The 21,757-nt window shown below is 45.5% G+C and overlaps 1 protein-coding gene across 7 annotated transcripts in view; it reads right to left on the reverse strand.

Moving 5' to 3' along the window:
* sdk2b (sidekick cell adhesion molecule 2b) overlaps nucleotides 1-21,757 on the reverse strand; it is a 520,366-nt gene that overhangs the window by 139,122 nt on the left and 359,487 nt on the right. For all 7 annotated transcript variants that reach the window (XM_052478026.1, XM_052478027.1, XM_052478023.1 and 4 more), the window contains exon 2: nucleotides 5,242-5,401. In XM_052478026.1, coding sequence (XP_052333986.1) covers nucleotides 5,242-5,401 — 160 coding nt within the window. The remainder of the gene's footprint in view (nucleotides 1-5,241; nucleotides 5,402-21,757) is intronic.

A 21,757-nucleotide genomic window follows, 5' to 3' on the forward strand; every position in this document is an offset into this window, starting at 1 on the left:
GGGGAGAAGTGACCAGAAACCCAATAGTCCCTCTGTCAGAGCTCCAGAGTTGCTCTGTGGAGATGGAAGAACCTTCCAGGAAGACAACCATCTCTGCAGCACTCCACCAATCAGGCCATTATGGTAGAGTGGCCAGATGCAAGCCACTCCTCAGTAAAAGGCACATGACAACACTCTTGGAGTTTGCCAAAAGGCACCTAATGAACTCTCAGACCATGAGAAACAAGATTGAACTCTTTGGCCTGAATGCCAAGCGTCACATCTGGAGGAAACCTGGCACCATCCCTACGGTGAAGCATGGTGGTGGCAGCATCTTGCTGTGGGGATATTTTTCAGCGGCAAGGACTGGGAGACTAGTCAGGATCGAGGGAAAGATGAACAGAGCAAAGTACAAATCAAATCAAATCAAATCAAATTTTATTTGTCACAGAGAGATCCTTCATGAAAACCTGCTTCAGAGTGCTCAGGACCTCAGACTGGGGTGAAGCTTCACCTTCCAACAGGAAAATTACTCTAAGCACAGAGTCAAGATAAACGCAGGAGTGGCTTTGAGTGGCTCAGCCAGAGCCCGGACTTGAACCCGATCGAACATCTCAGGAGAGACCTGAAAAGCGCTGTGCAGCAACGCTCCACATCCAACCTGACAGATCGTCAGAGGATCTGCAGAGAAGAATGGGAGAAATTCCCCAAATACAGGTGTGCCATGCTTGTAGCGTCATACCCAAGAAGACTCAAGGCTGTAAAAGCTGCCAAAGGTGCTTTAACAAAATACTAAGTAAAAGGTTGGGGAAAAAGTTTTTGCTTTGTCTTTATGGGATATTGTGTGTAGATTCATGGGGGGGGAAATGATGTAATACATTTTTGAATAAGGCTGTAACATAAAAAAATGTGGAAAAGGTCAAGGGGTCTGAATACTTTCGAATCCACTGTATACAAACGCATGTAGACACCCCTTAAAATTTGTGGATTTGGCTATTTCAGCCACACCTTTTGCTGACAGGTATATAAAATGGAGCACACAGCCATGCAATCTCCATAGACAAATATTGACAGTAGAATGGCCTTACTGAAGAGCTCATTGACTTTCAACGTGGCACCGCCATAGGATACCACCTTTTCAACAAGTCAGTTTGTGAAATTTCTGCCCTGCTAGAGCTGCTCCGGTCAACTGTAATTGCTGTTATTGTGAAGTGAAAATGTCTAGGAGCAACATCGACTCAGCCGTGAACTGGTAGACCACACAAGCGTGTAGCAAGAAAAAATTGTCTGCAACACTCTCTACCGAGTTCCAAACTACCTCTGGAAGCAACGTCAACACAATAACTGTTCGTCGGGAGCTTCATGAAATGGGTTTTCATGGCCTAGCAGCTGCACAGAAGCCTAAGATCACCATGCGTATTGCCAAGCGTCGGCTGGAGTAATGTAAAGCTCGCCGCCATTGGATTCTGGAGCAGTGGAAACGCCTTCTCTGAAGTGATGAATCACACTTTACCATCTGGTAGTCTAATGGATGAATCTGGGTTTGGAGGATGCCCGGAGAACACTACTTGCCCCAATGCGTAGTGCCAAATGTAAAGTTTGGTGGAGGTGGAATAATGGTCTGGGGCTGTTTTTCAGTGTTCAGGCTCGGCTCCTTAGTTCCAGTGAAGGGAAATCTTAACGTTACAGCGTACAATGACATTTCAGACGATTCTGTGCTTCCAACTTTGTGGCAACAGTTTAGGGAAGTCCCTTTCCTGTTTCAGCATGACAATGCCCCTGTACACAAAGTGTGGTCCATCCAGATTGGTGTGGAAGAACTTGACTGACCTGCACAGAGCCCTGACCTAAAACCCATCAAACACCTTTGGAATGAATTTGAACGCCGACTGCGAGCCAGGCCTAATCGCCCCCAACATTAGTTCCCGACCTCACTAATGCTCTTGTGGCTGAATGGAGGCAAGTCCCCCCAGTAATGTTCCAACACCTAGTGGAAAGCCTTCCCAGAAGAGTGGCTGTTGTATTAGCAAAGGAGAGACCAACTCCATATTAATAGCCATGATTTTGGAATGAGATGTCTGACGAGTGGGTGTCCACATACATTTGGCATGTGTAGTATATGTCAAATATGTACGTTGAAAACACTGTATGTTAAAAGCACTGTATGTTTATCATAAAGACTTATTTTTGTTTGCAGGACAAATGTGAAAATCCACATTTGAAACGGAAATATCCTCAAGTGTGAAGTCTTCCAAAAACACATGGTTCACATGATTTCACATGTGCAAAACGTGGAAATGTCACATGTGCAATCATGTGATCTTTCCATGCCACAGTCAGAGCCGGTGACAGGTGGGACTGATGACGTTACAGTGTGGCAAAGGTACGGCAGGTTGGTGACCCTCTCATAGGCCCGTCACAAGCACACGCATCCCCAGTAAATACACTATGCATGGAATGGCATTTCAAAAGCCTCAGTGAATGAATCCCTTAACACTGGAGCACTCCGTGACCAGGCACACTGTTCAACTCCACACTCAAACATGCACACACTCTCTGACTAACCCTAATAAAGACAGAAAGAGAGAGAGAGAGACAGAGAGAGACAGAGAGAGAGGCAGAGAGAGACAGAGAAAGAAATAGCGCGCGAGAGAGAGAGAGAGTCAAGTTATTGTGTCTGGGGGAGGTAAGAATGTTGAGAGGAAATAATGGATGTTTTCAGTTATACAGAAGGTGTAATGATTTCGCACTGAAAAAGATGTTGCATAAAGCGTAGTTCATCTTTAAATGTTTGTATTCTTTTCACCGCATCAGTGATAGCAGAACAGAATAGCATAATGTTTATGGAACAGAATCCATTGTATTGTACTGTGGAGAGACTCAGTTGCTCCGGATGCTAGTTGTGCTACCCAGCTCTCTACTCTACACAGCAATCCAACTATTCAGCCAAACTATTCACAGTCAAACTTTGTGCTTGTTTGCTCAAGGAAAAGAAGCAAATGCTACCTCTGTACCCAAGCCAAAACGTGTGCCGTCTGTGGCGTTTAACACTGAAAAGGAGTCTTGCTCTCACAATGTAGCAATGCAGATGATTAAATTTGCTCAGGACAAGATGCCACTGCCATCGCAACACCATGTGTGAGCACTGATGAGTTGTTCAGCTTGTGTTTGTGTCTGTATTGAGCACTGTGTACACCTGTAGACTCCTTCTCTAAGATGTGTAATGATTCTAAAGCTCTTTGCACTGACACTAATATAACAGGAGTGCCACGAGGGAGGACAATGTAGCAATATAAAGAATATTAGCCTCCTGAGCTGAAAAGTCTATATATTTTCCCTGCCCACCATATTTCTGTGTTGCTGTGTCACCTGGGTTGGATAGGACATTGCAAGCAGACGAAGCACTATAGCAATAGTAAAACACTATAGAGTATGTGTCCAGGGCCCACCATTTAGGGAATATGGTGTCATTTGGGACAAATCCCTGGTCTATTCCCCTTACTGTTGTTCCAAGTTACAGCAGTGAAGGTCCCGACTCTAATACCACACTCACATTTCCACACCCCTCCTTCTTACGCCTGCTATTTAGTTAGCGAGCCCAGCTTGTCCCCTACCCCTCTAGACAAGGAATATTATTGGATTGAACTCATGTTAATTTGTTCGGAGCTGGCATGAAATTGTTTCTGTTAATAAAAAATATACACGCTCGGTGGCAGGGCCAGGGCCGAGGCACGAAGAAGATTACTGCTTTTAAGTCAGAGGAGGAGAAGATGAGGCGAGGAGAGGGCCTGACAAGAGTAGAGCGGAGAGGGGCTTAGAGAGGCTGTTAAGGCAGCGTGTCTGTATGTGAATTCACTGCTTCTCTCTGATAGCTAAAGTGGAGGGGAGTTAAAAGGCAAGGCCAGATGTGCTCTTTATGGCTCCATACATACACTCCTCTTCCTCTTCCTCCACCTCCTCCCTCCATTGCTCTGATGTCTTTTATTCTCTCCAGCTTTCAAACTCTCTCTCTCTCTCTCTCTCTCTCTCTCTCTCTCTCTCTCTCTCTCTCTCTCTCTCTCTCTCTCTCTCTCATCTCTCTTTCAACACACAAAACCACATGGAAACACACAAGTATTCACACAAGCACGCAAGCAGAAATGCATGTGTCATGTTCGCACGCACATGACATCAGTGACATCAGTGGCCTGATCAGTGGCCTAAGGACAGAAGGTTGCGTGTCCTGGTGTCTGTGTGAGTCTTTAAAACAGTGTTGATCACCAGAGACCTTGCATAACCTCATTACCATAAGGCTGGCGTTGACCTTCCCACTGCCCATCTCCCCTTACCTGTCACTGGGGAGGACATTGTGAGGGATGGGGCCACTACAAACACATGCAAGGACACACACTCAAACATCCGATAACACACACACACAAACAAACACTAAATCACTCACCCAATAACACAGACACACTCAATCACCCAGTAACACACACACTCAATCACCCAGTAACACACACACTCAATCACTCAATAACACAGACAGACAATAGCCTGTCCAGTAATTACGAGCATTGGTCCCACTAAGCCGTGAGCCATTATGTTTTCCATCTGTGTATTGGTCCTGATGCACTGACTGTTACTGCTGTGTTCTCTCTGTGCGTGTTTTTATCTCCCTGAGGCATTGTAGAGAGCAGCAAGCAGCTCCTTCAACACTAGACCTTTGTTCACCTCAGTCCAGTGTGTGGTGTAACAGGTCCAGTGTCAGCTCACCGTCTCAACGTTCCATTTAGACCTCTGACAGAGCACACCACTTCTAGAGATAAGACCAGGGTTTGCCACATGATTAAGATCTCCCAGTTAACACTTTTCTCTGTTTTCTTTCTCTCTCTCTCTCTCTCTCTCTCTCTCTCTCTCTCTCTCTCTCTCTCTCTCTCTCTCTCTCTCTCTCTCTCTCTCTCTCTCTCTCTCTCTCTCTCTCTCTCTCTCTCTCTCTCTCTCTCTCTCTCTCTCTCTGGAATAGCTTCAGGGGAGAGGAGGGATGAATTAACCAATTAGTGGCCATGATGATTTATTTTCTTATTTTTTGTTGTATTTTTTTTTACCAGAATAGTGCCTCCTACTGGCCCACCAACAACACTTCCAGCAGTATCTGGTCTCCCATCCAGGACCAACCAACCCTGCTTAGCTTCAGAGGCAAGCGAGCAGTGGGATGCAGGGTGCGCTATGCGCCATTTTGGATCTATAGGGGTGTGTAAAGTATACAGTGGCAGTACTCACCTGTACTCCAATGAGAACCGTGTGAGCTCAGTGCCATTATGGATCCATTTGAACTCCAGGGGCCAGCTCCCCTCCGCCATACATGTCAACACCAGCCTGTTACGCTCCAGGTGCAACTGGCTCCGCACCGGCTCCGTCTTAAAGTAGGGCGGCACATCATCTGGAGAGAGAGAGAGAGAGAGAGAGAGAGAGAGAGAGAGAGAGAGAGAGAGAGAGAGAGAGAGAGAGAGAGAGAGAGAGATAAGTATACCCATAGACATATGGACAGAGAGAGTGGTTCAGACTGTATACCATGGGTATATTTTACTGTTCTAATTACGTTGGTAGCCAGTTTATAATAGCAATAATGCACCTCTGTGGTTTGTAGTATATGGCCAATATACCACACCTCCTCGAGCATTCTTGCTTAATTATACAGCAATTCATGAGACAGGATTCATGAGTCGAGAAGTGCTAAGATATGTGGATTGGAGATATGGGTTCTCTGTGTGTCTGAACTGTTAAGCATGACATACTGTATCGCTTTCCCCAGCCCAAACAGGGTTAGATAGCAGAGGAAAAAGACAAGGAAATGCTTTCCCCAGCCCAAACAGGGTTAGATAGAAGAGGAAAAAGACAAGGAAATGCTTTCCCCAGCCCAAACAGGGTTAGATAGAAGAGGAAAAAGACAGGGAAATGCTTTCCCCAGCCCAAACAGGGTTAGATAGAAGAGGAAAAAGACAAGGAAATGCTTTGCCCAGCCCAAACATGGTTAGATAGAAGAGGAAAAGACAGGGAAATGCTTTCCCAGCCCAAACAGGGTTAGATACAAGAGGAAAAAGACAGGGAAATGCTTTCCCCAGCCCAAACAGGGTTAGATAGAAGAGGAAAAGACAAGGAAATGCTTTCCCAGCCCAAACAGGGTTAGATAGAAGAGGAAAAAGACAGGGAAATGCTTTCCCCAGCCCAAACAGGGTTAGATAGAAGAGGAAAAATACAGGGAAATGCTTTCCCCAGCCCAAACAGGGTTAGATAGAAGAGGAAAAAGACAGGGAAATGCTTTCCCCAGCCCAAACAGGGTTAGATAGAAGAGGAAAAAGACAAGGGAAATGCTTTCCCCAGCCCAAACAGGGTTAGATAGAAGAGGAAAAAGACAGGGAAATGCTTTCCCCAGCCCAAACAGGGTTAGATAGAAGAGGAAAAAGACAGGGAAATGCTTTCCCAGCCCAAACAGGGTTAGATACAAGAGGAAAAGACAGGGAAATGCTTTCCCCAGCCCAAACAGGGTTAGATAGAAGAGGAAAAGACAAGGAAATGCTTTCCCCAGCCCAAACAGGGTTAGATAGAAGAGGAAAAAGACAGGGAAATGCTTTCCCCAGCCCAAACAGGGCTAGATAGAAGAGGAAAAATACAGGGAAATGCTTTCCCCAGCCCAAACAGGGTTAGATAGAAGAGGAAAAAGACAGGGAAATGCTGTCCCCAGCCCAAACAGGGTTAGATAGAAGAGGAAAAAGACAAGGGAAATGCTTTCCCCAGCCCAAACAGGGTTAGATAGAAGAGGAAAAAGACAGGGAAATGCTTTCCCCAGCCCAAACAGGGTTAGATAGAAGAGGAAAAAGACAGGGAAATGCTTTCCCCAGCCCAAACAGGGTTAGATAGAAGAGGAAAAAGACAAGGAAATGCTTTCCCCAGCCCAAACAGGGTTAGTTAGAAGAGGAAAAATACGGGGAAATGCTTTCCCCAGCCCAAACAGGGTTAGATAGAAGAGGAAAAAGACAGGGAAATGCTTTCCCCAGCCCAAACAGGGTTAGATAGAAGAGGAAAAAGACAAGGAAATGCTTTCCCCAGCCCAAACAGGGTTAGATAGAAGTGGAAAAAGACAAGGAAATGCTTTCCCCAGCCCAAACAGGGTTAGTTAGAAGAGGAAAAAGACGGGGAAATGCTTTCCCCAGCCCAAACAGGGTTAGATAGAAGAGGAAAAAGACAGGGAAATGCTTTCCCCAGCCCAAACAGGGTTAGATAGAAGAGGAAAAAGACAAGGAAATGCTTTCCCCAGCCCAAACAGGGTTAGATAGAAGAGGAAAAAGACAGGGAAATGCTTTCCCCAGCCCAAACAGGGTTAGATAGAAGAGGAAAAATACAGGGAAATGCTTTCCCCAGCCCAAACAGGGTTAGATAGAAGAGGAAAAAGACAGGGAAATGCTTTCCCCAGCCCAAACAGGGTTAGATAGAAGAGGAAAAAGACAGGGAAATGCTTTCCCCAGCCCAAACAGGGTTAGATAGAAGAGGAAAAAGACAGGGAAATGCTTTCCCCAGCCCAAACAGGGTTAGATAGAAGAGGAAAAAGACAGGGAAATGCTTTCCCCAGCCCAAACAGGGTTAGATACAAGAGGAAAAAGACAGGGAAATGCTTTCCCCAGCCCAAACAGGGTTAGATAGAAGGGGAAAAGACAAGGAAATGCTTTCCCCAGCCCAAACAGGGTTAGATAGAAGAGGAAAAAGACAGGGAAATGCTTTCCCCAGCCCAAACAGGGTTAGATAGAAGAGGAAAAATACAGGGAAATGCTTTCCCCAGCCCAAACAGGGTTAGATAGAAGAGGAAAAGACAGGGAAATGCTTTCCCCAGCCCAAACAGGGTTAGATAGAAGAGGAAAAAGACAAGGGAAATGCTTTCCCCAGCCCAAACAGGGTTAGATAGAAGAGGAAAAAGACGGGGAAATGCTTTCCCAGCCCAAACAGGGTTAGATAGAAGTGGAAAAGACAGGGAAATGCTTTCCCCAGCCCAAACAGGGTTAGATAGAAGAGGAAAAAGACGGGGAAATGCTTTCCCCAGCCCAAACAGGGTTAGATAGAAGAGGAAAAGACAGGGAAATGCTTTCCCCAGCCCAAACAGGGTTAGATAGAAGAGGAAAAAGACAAGGAAATGCTTTCCCCAGCCCAAACATGGTTAGGTAGAAGAGGAAAAGACAAGGAAATGCTTTCCCCAGCCCAAACAGGGTTAGATAGAAGAGGAAAAAGACAGGGAAATGCTTTCCCCAGCCCAAACAGGGTTAGATAGAAGAGGAAAAAGACAAGGAAATGCTTTCCCCAGCCCAAACAGGGTTAGATAGAAGAGGAAAAGACAGGGAAATGCTTTCCCCAGCCCAAACAGGGTTAGATAGAAGAGGAAAAAGACAGGGAAATGTTTTCCCCAGCCCAACCAGGGTTAGATAGAAGAGGAAAAAAGACAGGGAAATGCTTTCCCCAGCCCAAACATGGTTAGACAGAAGAGGAAAAAGACAGGGAAATGCTTTCCCCAGCCCAAACAGGGTTAGATAGAAGAGGAAAAAGACAAGGAAATGCTTTCCCCAGCCCAAACAGGGTTAGATAGAAGAGGAAAAGACAGGGAAATGCTTTCCCCAGCCCAAACAGGGTTAGATAGAAGAGGAAAAAGACAGGGAAATGTTTTCCCCAGCCCAAACAGGGTTAGATAGAAGAGGAAAAAGACAGGGAAATGCTTTCCCCAGCCCAAACATGGTTAGATAGAAGAGGAAAAAGACAGGGAAATGCTTTCCCCAGCCCAAACAGGGTTAGATAGAAGAGGAAAAAGACAGGGAAATGTTTCCCCAGCCCAAACAGGGTTAGATAGAAGAGGAAAAGACAGGGACATGCTTTCCCCAGCCCAAACAGGGTTAGATAGAAGAGGAAAAAGACAGGGAAATGCTTTCCCCAGCCCAAACAGGGTTAGATAGAAGAGGAAAAAGACAAGGAAATGCTTTCCCCAGCCCAAACAGGGTTAGATAGAAGAGGAAAAAGACAGGGAAATGCTTTCCCCAGCCCAAACAGGGTTAGATAGAAGAGGAAAAAGACAGGGAAATGCTTTCCCCAGCCCAAACAGGGTTAGATAGAAGAGGAAAAGACAAGGAAATGCTTTCCCCAGCCCAAACAGGGTTAGATAGAAGAGGAAAAAGACAGGGAAATGCTTTCCCCAGCCCAAACAGGGTTAGATAGAAGAGGAAAAAGACAGGGAAATGCTTTCCCCAGCCCAAACAGGGTTAGATAGAAGAGGAAAAGACAGGGAAATGCTTTCCCCAGCCCAAACAGGGTTAGATAGAAGAGGAAAAGACAGGGAAATGCTTTCCCCAGCCCAAACAGGGTTAGATAGAAGAGGAAAAAGACAGGGAAATGCTTTCCCCAACCCAAACAGGGTTAGATAGAAGAGGAAAAAGACAAGGAAATGCTTTCCCCAGCCCAAACAGGGTTAGATAGAAGAGGAAAAAGACAAGGAAATGCTTTCCCCAGCCAAAACAGGGTTAGATAGAAGAGGAAAAAGACAGGGAAATGCTTTCCCCAGCCCAAACAGGGTTAGATAGAAGAGGAAAAAAGATAGGGAAATGCTTTCCCCAGCCCAAACAGGGTTAGATAGAAGAGGAAAAAGACAAGGAAATGCTTTCCCCAGCCCAAACAGGGTTAGATAGAAGAGGAAAAAGTCAGGGAAATGCTTTCCCCAGCCCAAACAGGGTTAGATAGAAGAGGAAAAAGACAAGGAAATGCTTTCCCCAGCCCAAACAGGGTTAGATAGAAGAGGAAAAAGACAGGGAAATGCTTTCCCCAGCCCAAACAGGGTTAGATAGAAGAGGAAAAAGACAGGGAAATGCTTTCCCCAGCCCAAACAGGGTTAGATAGAAGAGGAAAAGACAGGGAAATGCTTTCCCCAGCCCAAACAGGGTTAGATAGAAGTGGAAAAAGACAGGGAAATGCTTTCCCCAGCCCAAACAGGGTTAGATAGAAGTGGAAAAAGACAGGGAAATGCTTTCCCCAGCCCAAACAGGGTTAGATAGAAGAGGAAAAAGACAGGGAAATGCTTTCCCCAGCCCAAACAGGGTTAGATAGAAGAGGAAAAAGACAGGGAAATGCTTTCCCCAGCCCAAACAGGGTTAGATAGAAGAGGAAAAAGACAGGGAAATGCTTTCCCCAGCCCAAACAGGGTTAGATAGAAGAGGAAAAAGACAGGGAAATGCTTTCCCCAGCCCAAACAGGGTTAGATAGAAGAGGAAAAGACAGGGAAATGCTTTCCCCAGCCCAAACAGGGTTAGATAGAAGAGGAAAAAGACAGGGAAATGCTTTCCCCAGCCCAAACAGGGTTAGATAGAAGAGGAAAAAGACAGGGAAATGCTTTCCCCAGCCCAAACAGGGTTAGATAGAAGAGGAAAAAGACAAGGAAATGCTTTCCCCAGCCCAAACAGGGTTAGATAGAAGAGGAAAAGACAAGGAATTGCTTTCCCCAGCCCAAACAGGGTTAGATAGAAGAGGAAAAGACAAGGAAATGCTTTCCCCAGTCCAAACAGGGTTAGATAGAAGAGGAAAAGACAAGGAAATGCTTTCCCCAGCCCAAACAGGGTTAGATAGAAGAGGAAAAAGACAAGGAAATGCTTTCCCCAGCCCAAACAGGGTTAGATAGAAGAGGAAAAGACAAGGAAATGCTTTCCCCAGCCCAAACAGGGTTAGATAGAAGAGGAAAAGACAGGGAAATGCTTTCCCCAGCCCAAACAGGGTTAGATAGAAGAGAAAAAGACAGGAAATGCTTTCCCCAGCCCAAACAGGGTTAGATAGAAGAGGAAAAAGACAGGGAAATGCTTTCCCCAGCCCAAACAGGGTTAGATAGAAGAGGAAAAGACAAGGAAATGCTTTCCCCAGCCCAAACAGGGTTAGATAGAAGAGGAAAAGACAAGGAATTGCTTTCCCCAGCCCAAACAGGGTTAGATAGAAGAGGAAAAAGACAAGGAAATGCTTTCCCAGTCCAAACAGGGTTAGATAGAAGAGGAAAAGACAAGGAATTGCTTTCCCCAGCCCAAACAGGGTTAGATAGAAGAGGAAAAGACAAGGAAATGCTTTCCCCAGTCCAAACAGGGTTAGATAGAAGAGGAAAAGACAAGGAAATGCTTTCCCCAGCCCAAACAGGGTTAGATAGAAGAGGAAAAAGACAAGGAAATGCTTTCCCCAGCCCAAACAGGGTTAGATAGAAGAGGAAAAGACAAGGAAATGCTTTCCCCAGCCCAAACAGGGTTAGATAGAAGAGGAAAAAGACAGGGAAATGCTTTCCCCAGCCCAAACAGGGTTAGATAGAAGAGGAAAAAGACAAGGAAATGCGTGAAATCCCTTCATCATTCTCTCCGTGCCTTTCCATTTCGCTTTGTCTCTTTTCTCTGTCTGTGTTTGTGAACATGTAGAAGCACAGAGTGAAGAGTACAGAGCACTGAGGATAGAACAGAATAGATGATGCTACACACACACACGCACGCACGCACGCACGCACGCACGCACACACGCACGCACGCACGCACGCACGCACGCACGCACGCACACACACACACACACACACACACACACACACACACACACACACACACACACACACACACACACACACAGTCTTGTATAACTAGCCTTGTGGGGACACACAATTCAGTCAATTCAAACACACACACACACCTCCATCAAACCAGCTATAAATTCACCTCACTGTCATACTCCCTGGTGGATGTGAAAGCTCACTCTTGATAGATGGTACTACAATTAACACCTGATGCTTGATGATGATTGTAAATATAGACCAATTTAATTGGATGGTTGGATAATATAATTTTCAAATTAGCTAATAATCAAGAATTGGAATTAAACTGTCAAAATGATCTATTGGCTTGGTTTTTGCACTGCTATTTTGGCTCCACCAATCCAACAGAGGTAGGGTTAGTAAAACAGATGAAAGAAAGGGGGAAAGATGGAGATGGATTCAGTCTATAAACAGAGGTAGTCATGAAGAGAAGGCAATTGGTAGGTAGTATGATGGAGTGAGGGGTACATGGAAGAGAAGACAATTGGTAGGCAGTATGATGGAGTGAGGGGTACATGGAAGAGAAGACAATTGGTAGGCAGTATGATGGATTGAGGGATAAATGGAAGAGAAGACCATTGGTAGGCAGTATGATGGAGTGAGGGATAAATGGAAGAGAAGACCATTGGTAGGCAGTATGATGGAGTGAGGGATAAATGGAAGAGAAGACAATTGGTAGGCAGTATGATGGAGTGAGGGATAAATGGAAGAGAAGACAATTGGTAGGCAGTATGATGGAGTGAGGGATAAAAGGAAGAGAAAGCCAGGAGGTGAATGATGTACATGAGAAAGACTGAAAGGGAAAAAGAGAAATGTAGAGGATAGGAGGGTTATGGCTTGTAGAGATAGATGGTTTCACAGCCTCCTTAGTGTGGGTTAATGCTAATGTTATGCGTGGTGGAGAATAGGAGGGAAGTTTATGAAAATGAGGGAGATTGAGGCGTGCAAGAGATTTTATTAGACGGCCGAGACTAATTGTTCCCTAGTGATCTGGGCTGTGCTTTTATCTGTGATAGAGAGATAAAGAGAGAGAGAGAGAGAGAGAGAGAGAGAGAGAGAGAGAGAGAGAGAGAGAGAGAGAGAGAGGAGCACATAGTGGGGACCAGCCCCATAACACTTTGAACACTGATGGGTATCACATGTCTCCTCTGTGCTCTCTCATTTAACAACCAAGAGACTGGGCTGCTTTACAGGGGTGAATGGTAGGCCTGAAGAGTCAACACAGGTTTTACTGGACCACTGAGTTCATGTAGGGGTATGTGGGGACATGTAGGGGTATGTGGGGACATGTAGGGGTATGTGGGGACATGTAGAGGTATGTGGGGACATGTAGGGGTATGTGGGGACATGTAGGGGTATGTGGGGACATATAGGGGTATGTGGGGACATATAGGGGTATGTGGGGACATGTAGGGGTATGTGGGGACATGTAGAGGTATGTGGGGACATGTAGGGGTATGTGGGGACATGTAGGGGTATGTGGGGACATGTAGGGATATGTAGAGACATGTGGGGGTATGTAGGGGTATGTATGGACATGTAGGGGTATGTAGGGGTATGTGGGGACATGTAGGGGTATGTAGGGGTATGTGGGGACATGTGGGGACATGTAGGGATATGTATATACATGTAGGGACATGTTGGGGTATGTGGGGACATGCAGGAGTATCTGGGGACATGTAGGGGTATGTGCAGACATGTAGGGGTATGCGGGGACATGTAGGGGTATGTGCGGACATGTATGGATATGTAGGGACATGTAGGGGTATGTGGGGACATGTAGGGGTAAATTGGGACATGTAGGGGCATGTATTGACATGTAGGGGTATGTGGAGACATGGTGGGATATGTAGGGACATGTAGGGGTATGTGCGGACATGTAGGGGTATGTGGGGACATGTAGGCACATGTAGGGGTATGTGGGGACATGTAGGGGTATGTGGGGACATGTAGGAGTATGTGGGGACATGTAGGGATATGTAGGGACATGTAGGGGTATGTGGGGACATGTAGGGGTATGTGGGGACATGTAGGAGTATGTGGGGACATGTAGGGGTATGTGGGGACATGTAGGGGTATATGGGGACATGTAGGGGTATGTGGGGGCATGTAGGGGTATGTGGGGACATGTATGTGGGGACATTTAGGGGTATGTGGGGACATGTATGTGGGGACATTTAGGGGTATGTGGGGACATTTAGGGGTATGTGGGGACATATAGGGGTATGTGGGGACATGTAGGGGTATGTGGGGACATTTAGGGGTATGTGGGGACATTTAGGGGTATGTGGGGACATGTAGGGGTATGTGGGGACATATAGGGGTATGTGGGGACATGTAGGGGTATGTGGGGACATTTAGGGGTATGTGGGGACATTTAGGGGTATGTGGGGACATTTAGGGGTATGTGGGGACATTTAGGGGTATGTGGGGACATATAGGGGTATGTGGGGACATGTAGGGGTATGTGGGGACATTTAGGGGTATGTGGGGACATTTAGGGGTATGTGGGGACATGTACTGTAGAGAGGCATTTGTGGACCTTCAGCCTGTGAGAGAACATGTGGTTGTTCAGTATCCAACGGCACTTGAATGGATGTTATGGATGTAATTCTGATTCACAATGTATTTTAACTTCTTTCTATGGAGGGAATGAAATAATGGAGTAAGCCACTGTTCAAGAGGTAGGAACAACAGAGAGATACAATGGGGAAGAACGCCAGGGGCTGTATATTCCATGTCAGTTCCCATGAATACAAACACTCCCATCACACACACACACACACACACACACAGACAGACATGTGCAAGCCAACCCCCCCTCCCGTCAAGGTTTCACGTCTGCACACGCTACAAAGCAATTCATGTTTGATGAGGGTGGCTGTATTGTAGCTCATCTGCATACACTAGATCTAATGGGTCCCTCGTAGGTTTGCAAAATCCCTGGTTTCCCAGAAATCCTGGTTGGAGGATTCTGGATTTCCTGCTTATTCCCTCCTGACTCCAGGAATCTTCCAACAGTGATTTCGGAAAACGAGAGAATTTATTGAAAGTTCCAAGGAATTTTGAACCTACATTTACAGAGAGGTCGTCTCAAATCCAGTTGGTGCATGTGTGTTCCTTCGCTGTGTGTGTGTGTGTGTGTGTGTGTGTGGTGTGTGTTTAATTTACTGAGCAGTCAATTAAAGCTACTCTTTCATTAATGAGAACACTGCCAGGTGTAAATTGTTGCCCTAGGGTTAACATCCATAATAGAATAGATTCTCTCATTTCCAAAATAAGACCTAGTAAGTTTTCATTCCTCTCACCTTTCTCTCTCCTTAATATGTGCCTTTTCACAGGTGTTGGAGTGCTAATTAAACTGTCTGAAGTTGGAAAGTAATAGTACACACACACACACACATTGCATCGCAATGTAGGTTCCATTCTATGAGATTATATTGGGCATATTCTAACGCAAAGTATAATGGGAGGAGAGTCACACCAGTGAGTAGCTAGTCTACAGTAACACCCATCCATCCACCTGGGCCTCCTTACTCCCAGTCCGGTTCCCAACAGGTCTCCAGTGGCTGCCAGTAACAGACAGCTTCTCTCTGTCTCAGCTCATTCCCAAGAGAACAGCACAGCTCCCAGGTCCCAGGTCCCAGGTCCCAGGTCCCAGCTTCCAGTTAGCTACATACATATTTCATCTAGCCCCTGGGTACTAAACACACACACAGTGGGCAGAGCACACAGAGCGTGTGTGTATGGATGTGTGTGGGTGTGGGTGTGTGGTGAAGATGTCCGTCAGTGGAAGGTCTGCTCTGCTGGTGGTGTGGCTGGGCTGCTCAGCACTCCCACTGGGTGTGAGATCTGTTCTGGAGCATGTGGTTATTTAGCACAATGGCCTGGCCCTGTCTGTGTGTGGGGTGTGCCAATCTGTTCCAGGGCCTGTCATTATTTAGCCCAGTGGCCTGGCCCTGTCTGAGTGCGTGCTGGTGACCGCCACTATCTGTCCCACTGAGACAATCATAGCCAGGCCACAGCCAAGCAGGCCCTCCTTCTTCCTAAACACTACAAACACACACATTCACACACGAACACACGGTGATCATCCCCTGCCCAGACACACGCAAAGACACACAGAAACAAAGAACCACACACACACCACAGTGTACATTCAGATCCACTTTGGCCTGGCTTCAGCTTACAGGCGTATTTGTTCTGTGGCATGGTCAGATCAGCTCTCCATAGCTCTTTATTGAACTACATTTCCCATGAGGCAGTGGGGCTGGCCAATAATCCCTCCTCCCTTCTGTTGGTCCTACAAAGCCCCCTGGTACACATTAGTTCAGATGTCCATTCACTACAGCTGGCCAGTCCCAGAGCCCCCAAATCCCAGGAGTGGGCAGGATACTGGGTCAGAGTGGGGGTGTGGGGTTTGGGAGACACCAAGGCTCCCTAGTGGCCTGCCAAACCAACAGCACACAACCAACACACCAAGGCTATTTCTCGATGTGCCTTTACTCTATTCCTTGCTTCCTCTCTCCTCGCCTCCTTCTCAAACAGAGTATGAGATCCAAGGTCCCTCCCCTCAGACCTTCTCATTTGATTCATTTTGAGAGGGAGGCCATGAGAAAGGACGTAAGGAACTGAGAAAGAGCCCAATGCCTCAAATGTTGTTTTTTCCCCCTTGCAACCTTCACCATCTCTGATGCTAAGATGCCCAGTCCGTTGTTGTGACCAGGCGCCACCGACCCTCCACCCTCCCGCCTCTCACTGTGGGGATAAGATAGGAAGGCCTTGACACCATAAATCAGAGAGGTAAAACATTAAAAGTCATCTCCCTTCTTTAACGGCCTCACTGGAGAAGGACGCAGGCTCGTAAATCTGCTGGCTAACCTTTCGGCGTGACAGGGTAAGCTCTCAGCGCACGCTCCCACCTTTATCACTCACCCCAGAACCATCGCTCCTCTCCCTAATAACATCAAAACAGAATGACACGGTGCAAGGAATGAGATGAAACACTGCCTCCCACGCAGAGAAGAGCTTTTAATATGGACGTGTGTGTGTTTGTGGCGTGTGGTGTGTGTGTACTTAAGTGTGTTTGTGTTATGGAAGTGAAAGAAAGACACTGTGTGTAACTCTTTGTGTCAGAGAGCGAGGAACGCAATATTATGTTTGCGTGTGTGTCTGTGAATGTGTATCTCCCTCAGACATGTGTGTGAGCAAGCAGGTTTAATTTCTCTGAAGAGCCAGAAATAAAAGCCTCTCTTGTGGACGAGGCGGGCTTCGTGCGTCGCTGCATGCTCTGAGCAAATTATGCCATTATGTTCATGAGAGCAAATCAAATCCTGCATTACTGAGACAGTAAAGGCTAAGATGGGTCCCGCGTGTCAGGATCACATGACTAAAGCCCTGGAACATCCCCACAAACAACCTGCACATCAACCAACTACTCAGAAACACTCTGGTCACAGCTGATATGAGGAGTGGGGTCTTGTACGCACAAACTGGAAAAGCTACTGTAACAGACAGAAGGAGGGAGGGAGGACGGAGAGAGAAGTACGAGGACACACACACAGTACATACACAAGCAACCTGACTAAACCAAACCACAGGGATGGGGTGTGTCCACTGGTCGCCTCTGGACTGTTGAAATATTAAAGCAGTAAAGCAATGTTCTTTATCGGTCAATAATGTATGGTTAGGTTACTGGGGAATCTCACGGAGAGAATATAGAGGTGAATATAGGCCCCATAGCACACAGAAACACACACACACACACAGAAACACACACACACACACTTGAACGCAGGCAAACATACAGTACACACACACACACACACACACACACACACACACACACACACACACACACACACACACACACACACACACACACACACACACACACACTTGAACGCAGGCACACATACAGTACACACACACACACACACACACACACACACACACACACACACACACACACACACACACACACACACACACACACACACACACACACACAGAGACACACACACACACACACACTTGAACGCAGGCACACATACAGTACACACACACACACACACACACACACACACACACACACACACACACACACACACACACACACACACACACACACACACACACACACACACAGAGACACACACATACACACACACTTGAACGCAGGCACACATACAGTACACACACACACACACACACACACACACACACACACACACACACACACACACACACACACACAGAGACACACACACACACACACACTTGAACGCAGGCACACATACAGTACACACACACACACACACACACACACACACACACACACACACACACACACACACACACACACACACACACACACACACACACACACACACACACACACACACACACACACACACACACACACACACACACACACAGAGACACACACATACACACACACTTGAACGCAGGCACACATACAGTACACACACACGCACACCAAGGGCAATGGTAGTTGTTTGGGTACCGACGTCAACTTCTTCCACGGTTGAGGATATTTCCATTGCATGTCGTGTTGTACTCTGACTGGAGACATTAGCATAAGCATGATGACATTTCTCTGTAATGGTGATGTCACATCACTGCCTTATCATTCATTATGTGTTGACATGTGCACTGAATGTACCAAACATTAGGAACACCTTGCTAATATTGAGTTGCACCCCCTTTTGCCCTCAGAACAAGCTGAATTTGTTGGGGCATGGACTCTATAAGGTGTCAACAGCTTTCCACGGGGATGCTGGCCCATGTTGACTCCAACGCTTCCCTCAGTTGTGTCAAGTTGGCTGGATGTCCTTAGGGTGGTGGACCATTATTGATACACACAGGAAAGAGTTGAGCTTTGGAACATCTACATTTTTAAATAAATCAAAAATCAATGTAATATCGCCTACACCTTCACAATAAATCCATGTAATATAGTCTACACCATCACAATAAATCAATGTAATATCGCCTACACCTTCACAATAAATCCATGTAATATCGCCTAAACCTTCACAATAAATCAATGTAATATCGCCTACACCTTCACAATAAATCCATGTAATATCACCTACACCTTCACAATAAATCCATGTAATATCACCTACACCTTCACAATAAATCCATGTAATATCACCTACACCTTCACAATAAATCCATGTAATATCACCTACACCTTCACAATAAATCCATGTAATATCACCTACACCTTCACAATAAATCCATGTAATATCGCCTACACATTCACAATAAATCCATGTAATATCGCCTACACTTTCACAATAAATCCATGTAATATCACCTACACCTTCACAATAAATCCATGTAATATCACCTACACCTTCACAATAAATCCATGTAATATCGCCTACACCTTCACAATAAATCCATGTAATATCGCCTACACCTTCACAATAAATCCATGTAATATCGCCTACACCATCACAATAAATCAATGTAATATCGCCTACACCTTCACAATAAATCCATGTAATATCGCCTAAACCTTCACAATAAATCAATGTAATATCACCTACACCTTCACAATAAATCCATGTAATATCGCCTACACCTTCACAATAAATCCATGTAATATAGTCTACACCTTCACAATAAATCCATGTAATATAGTCTACACCTTCACAATAAATCAATGTAATATCGCCTACACCTTCACAATAAATCCATGTAATATAGTCTACACCATCACAATAAATCAATGTAATATCGCCTACACCTTCACAATAAATCCATGTAATATCGCCTAAACCTTCACAATAAATCAATGTAATATCGCCTACACCTTCACAATAAATCCATGTAATATAGTCTACACCATCACAATAAATCAATGTAATATCGCCTACACCTTCACAATAAATCCATGTAATATCGCCTAAACCTTCACAATAAATCAATGTAATATCTCCTACACCTTCACAATAAATCCATGTAATATCGCCTACACCATCACAATAAATCAATGTAATATCGCCTACACCTTCACAATAAATCCATGTAATATCGCCTAAACCTTCACAATAAATCAATGTAATATCACCTACACCTTCACAATAAATCCATGTAATATCGCCTACACCTTCACAATAAATCCATGTAATATAGTCTACACCTTCACAATAAATCCATGTAATATAGTCTACACCTTCACAATAAATCCATGTAATATAGTCTACACCTTCACAATAAATCAATGTAATATCGCCTACACCTTCACAATAAATCCATGTAATATAGTCTACACCATCACAATAAATCAATGTAATATCGCCTACACCTTCACAATAAATCCATGTAATATCGCCTAAACCTTCACAATAAATCAATGTAATATCGCCTACACCTTCACAATAAATCCATGTAATATAGTCTACACCATCACAATAAATCAATGTAATATCGCCTACACCTTCACAATAAATCCATGTAATATCGCCTAAACCTTCACAATAAATCAATGTAATATCTCCTACACCTTCACAATAAATCCATGTAATATCGCCTACACCTTCACAATAAATCCATGTAATATAGTCTACACCTTCACAATAAATCAATGTAATATCGCCTACACCTTCACAATAAATCCATGTAATATAGTCTACACCATCACAATAAATCAATGTAATATCGCCCACACCTTCAACCTCTCTTTCATATCGTCTGAGATCCCCAAGGATTGGAAAGCTGCCGCAGTCATCCCCCTCTTCAAAGGGGGAGACACCCTGGACCCAAACTGTTACAGACCTATATCCATCCTGCCCTGCCTATCTAAGGTCTTCGAAAGCCAAGTCAACAAACAGGTCACTGACCATCTCGAATCCCACCATACCTTCTCCGCTGTGCAATCTGGTTTCCGAGCCGGTCACGGGTGCACCTCAGCCACACTCAAGGTACTAAACGATATCATAACCGCCATCGATAAATGACAGTACTGTGCAGCTGTCTTCATCGACCTCGCCAAGGCTTTCGACTCTGTCAATCACCATATTCTTATCGGCAGACTCAATAGCCTCGGTTTTTCGGATGACTGCCTTGCCTGGTTCACCAATTACTTTGCAGACAGAGTTCAGTGTGTCAAATCGGAGGGCATGCTGTCCGGTCCTCTGGCAGTCTCTATGGGGGTGCCACAGGGTTCAATTCTCGGGCCGACTCTTTTCTCTGTATATATCAATGATGTTGCTCTTGCTGCGGGCGATTCCCTGATCCACCTCTACGCAGACGACACCATTCTATATACTTTCGGCCCGTCATTGGACACTGTGCTATCTAACCTCCAAACGAGCTTCAATGCCATACAGCACTCCTTCCGTGGCCTCCAACTGCTCTTACCACCCATACGTAGAATGTATGCACACATGACTGTAAGTCGCTTTGGATAAAAGCGTCTGCTAAATGGCATATATTATTATTATTATTATTAAACGCGAGTAAAACCAAATGCATGCTTTTCAACCGATCGCTGCCTGCACCCGCATGCCCGACTAGCATCACCACCCTGGATGGTTCCGACCTTGAATATGTGGACATCTATAAGTACCTAGGTGTCTGGCTAGACTGCAAACTCTCCTTTCAGACTCACATCAAACATCTCCAATCGAAAATCAAATCAAGAGTTGGCTTTCTATTCCGCAACAAAGCCTCCTTCACTCACGCCGCCAAGCTTACCCTAGTAAAACTGACTATCCTACCGATCCTCGACTTCGGCGATGTCATCTACAAAATGGCTTCCAACACTCTACTCAGCAAACTGGATGCAGTTTATCACAGTGCCATCCGTTTTGTCACTAAAGCACCTTATACCACCCACCACTGCGACTTGTATGCTCTAGTCGGCTGGCCCTCACTACATATTCGTCGCCAGACCCACTGGCTCCAGGTCATCTACAAGTCCATGCTAGGTAAAGCTCCGCCTCGTCTCAGTTCACTGGTCACGATGGCAACACCCATCCGTAGCACGCGCTCCAGCAGGTGTATCTCACTGATCATCCCTAAAGCCAACACCTCATTTGGCCGCCTTTCGTTCCAGTACTCTGCTGCCTGTGACTGGAACGAACTGCAAAAATCGCTGAAGTTGGAGACTTTTATCTCCCTCACCAA

The sequence above is a fragment of the Oncorhynchus keta genome, chromosome 24 (assembly GCF_023373465.1).
Source record: "Oncorhynchus keta strain PuntledgeMale-10-30-2019 chromosome 24, Oket_V2, whole genome shotgun sequence".
Classification (NCBI taxonomy): domain Eukaryota; kingdom Metazoa; phylum Chordata; class Actinopteri; order Salmoniformes; family Salmonidae; genus Oncorhynchus; species Oncorhynchus keta.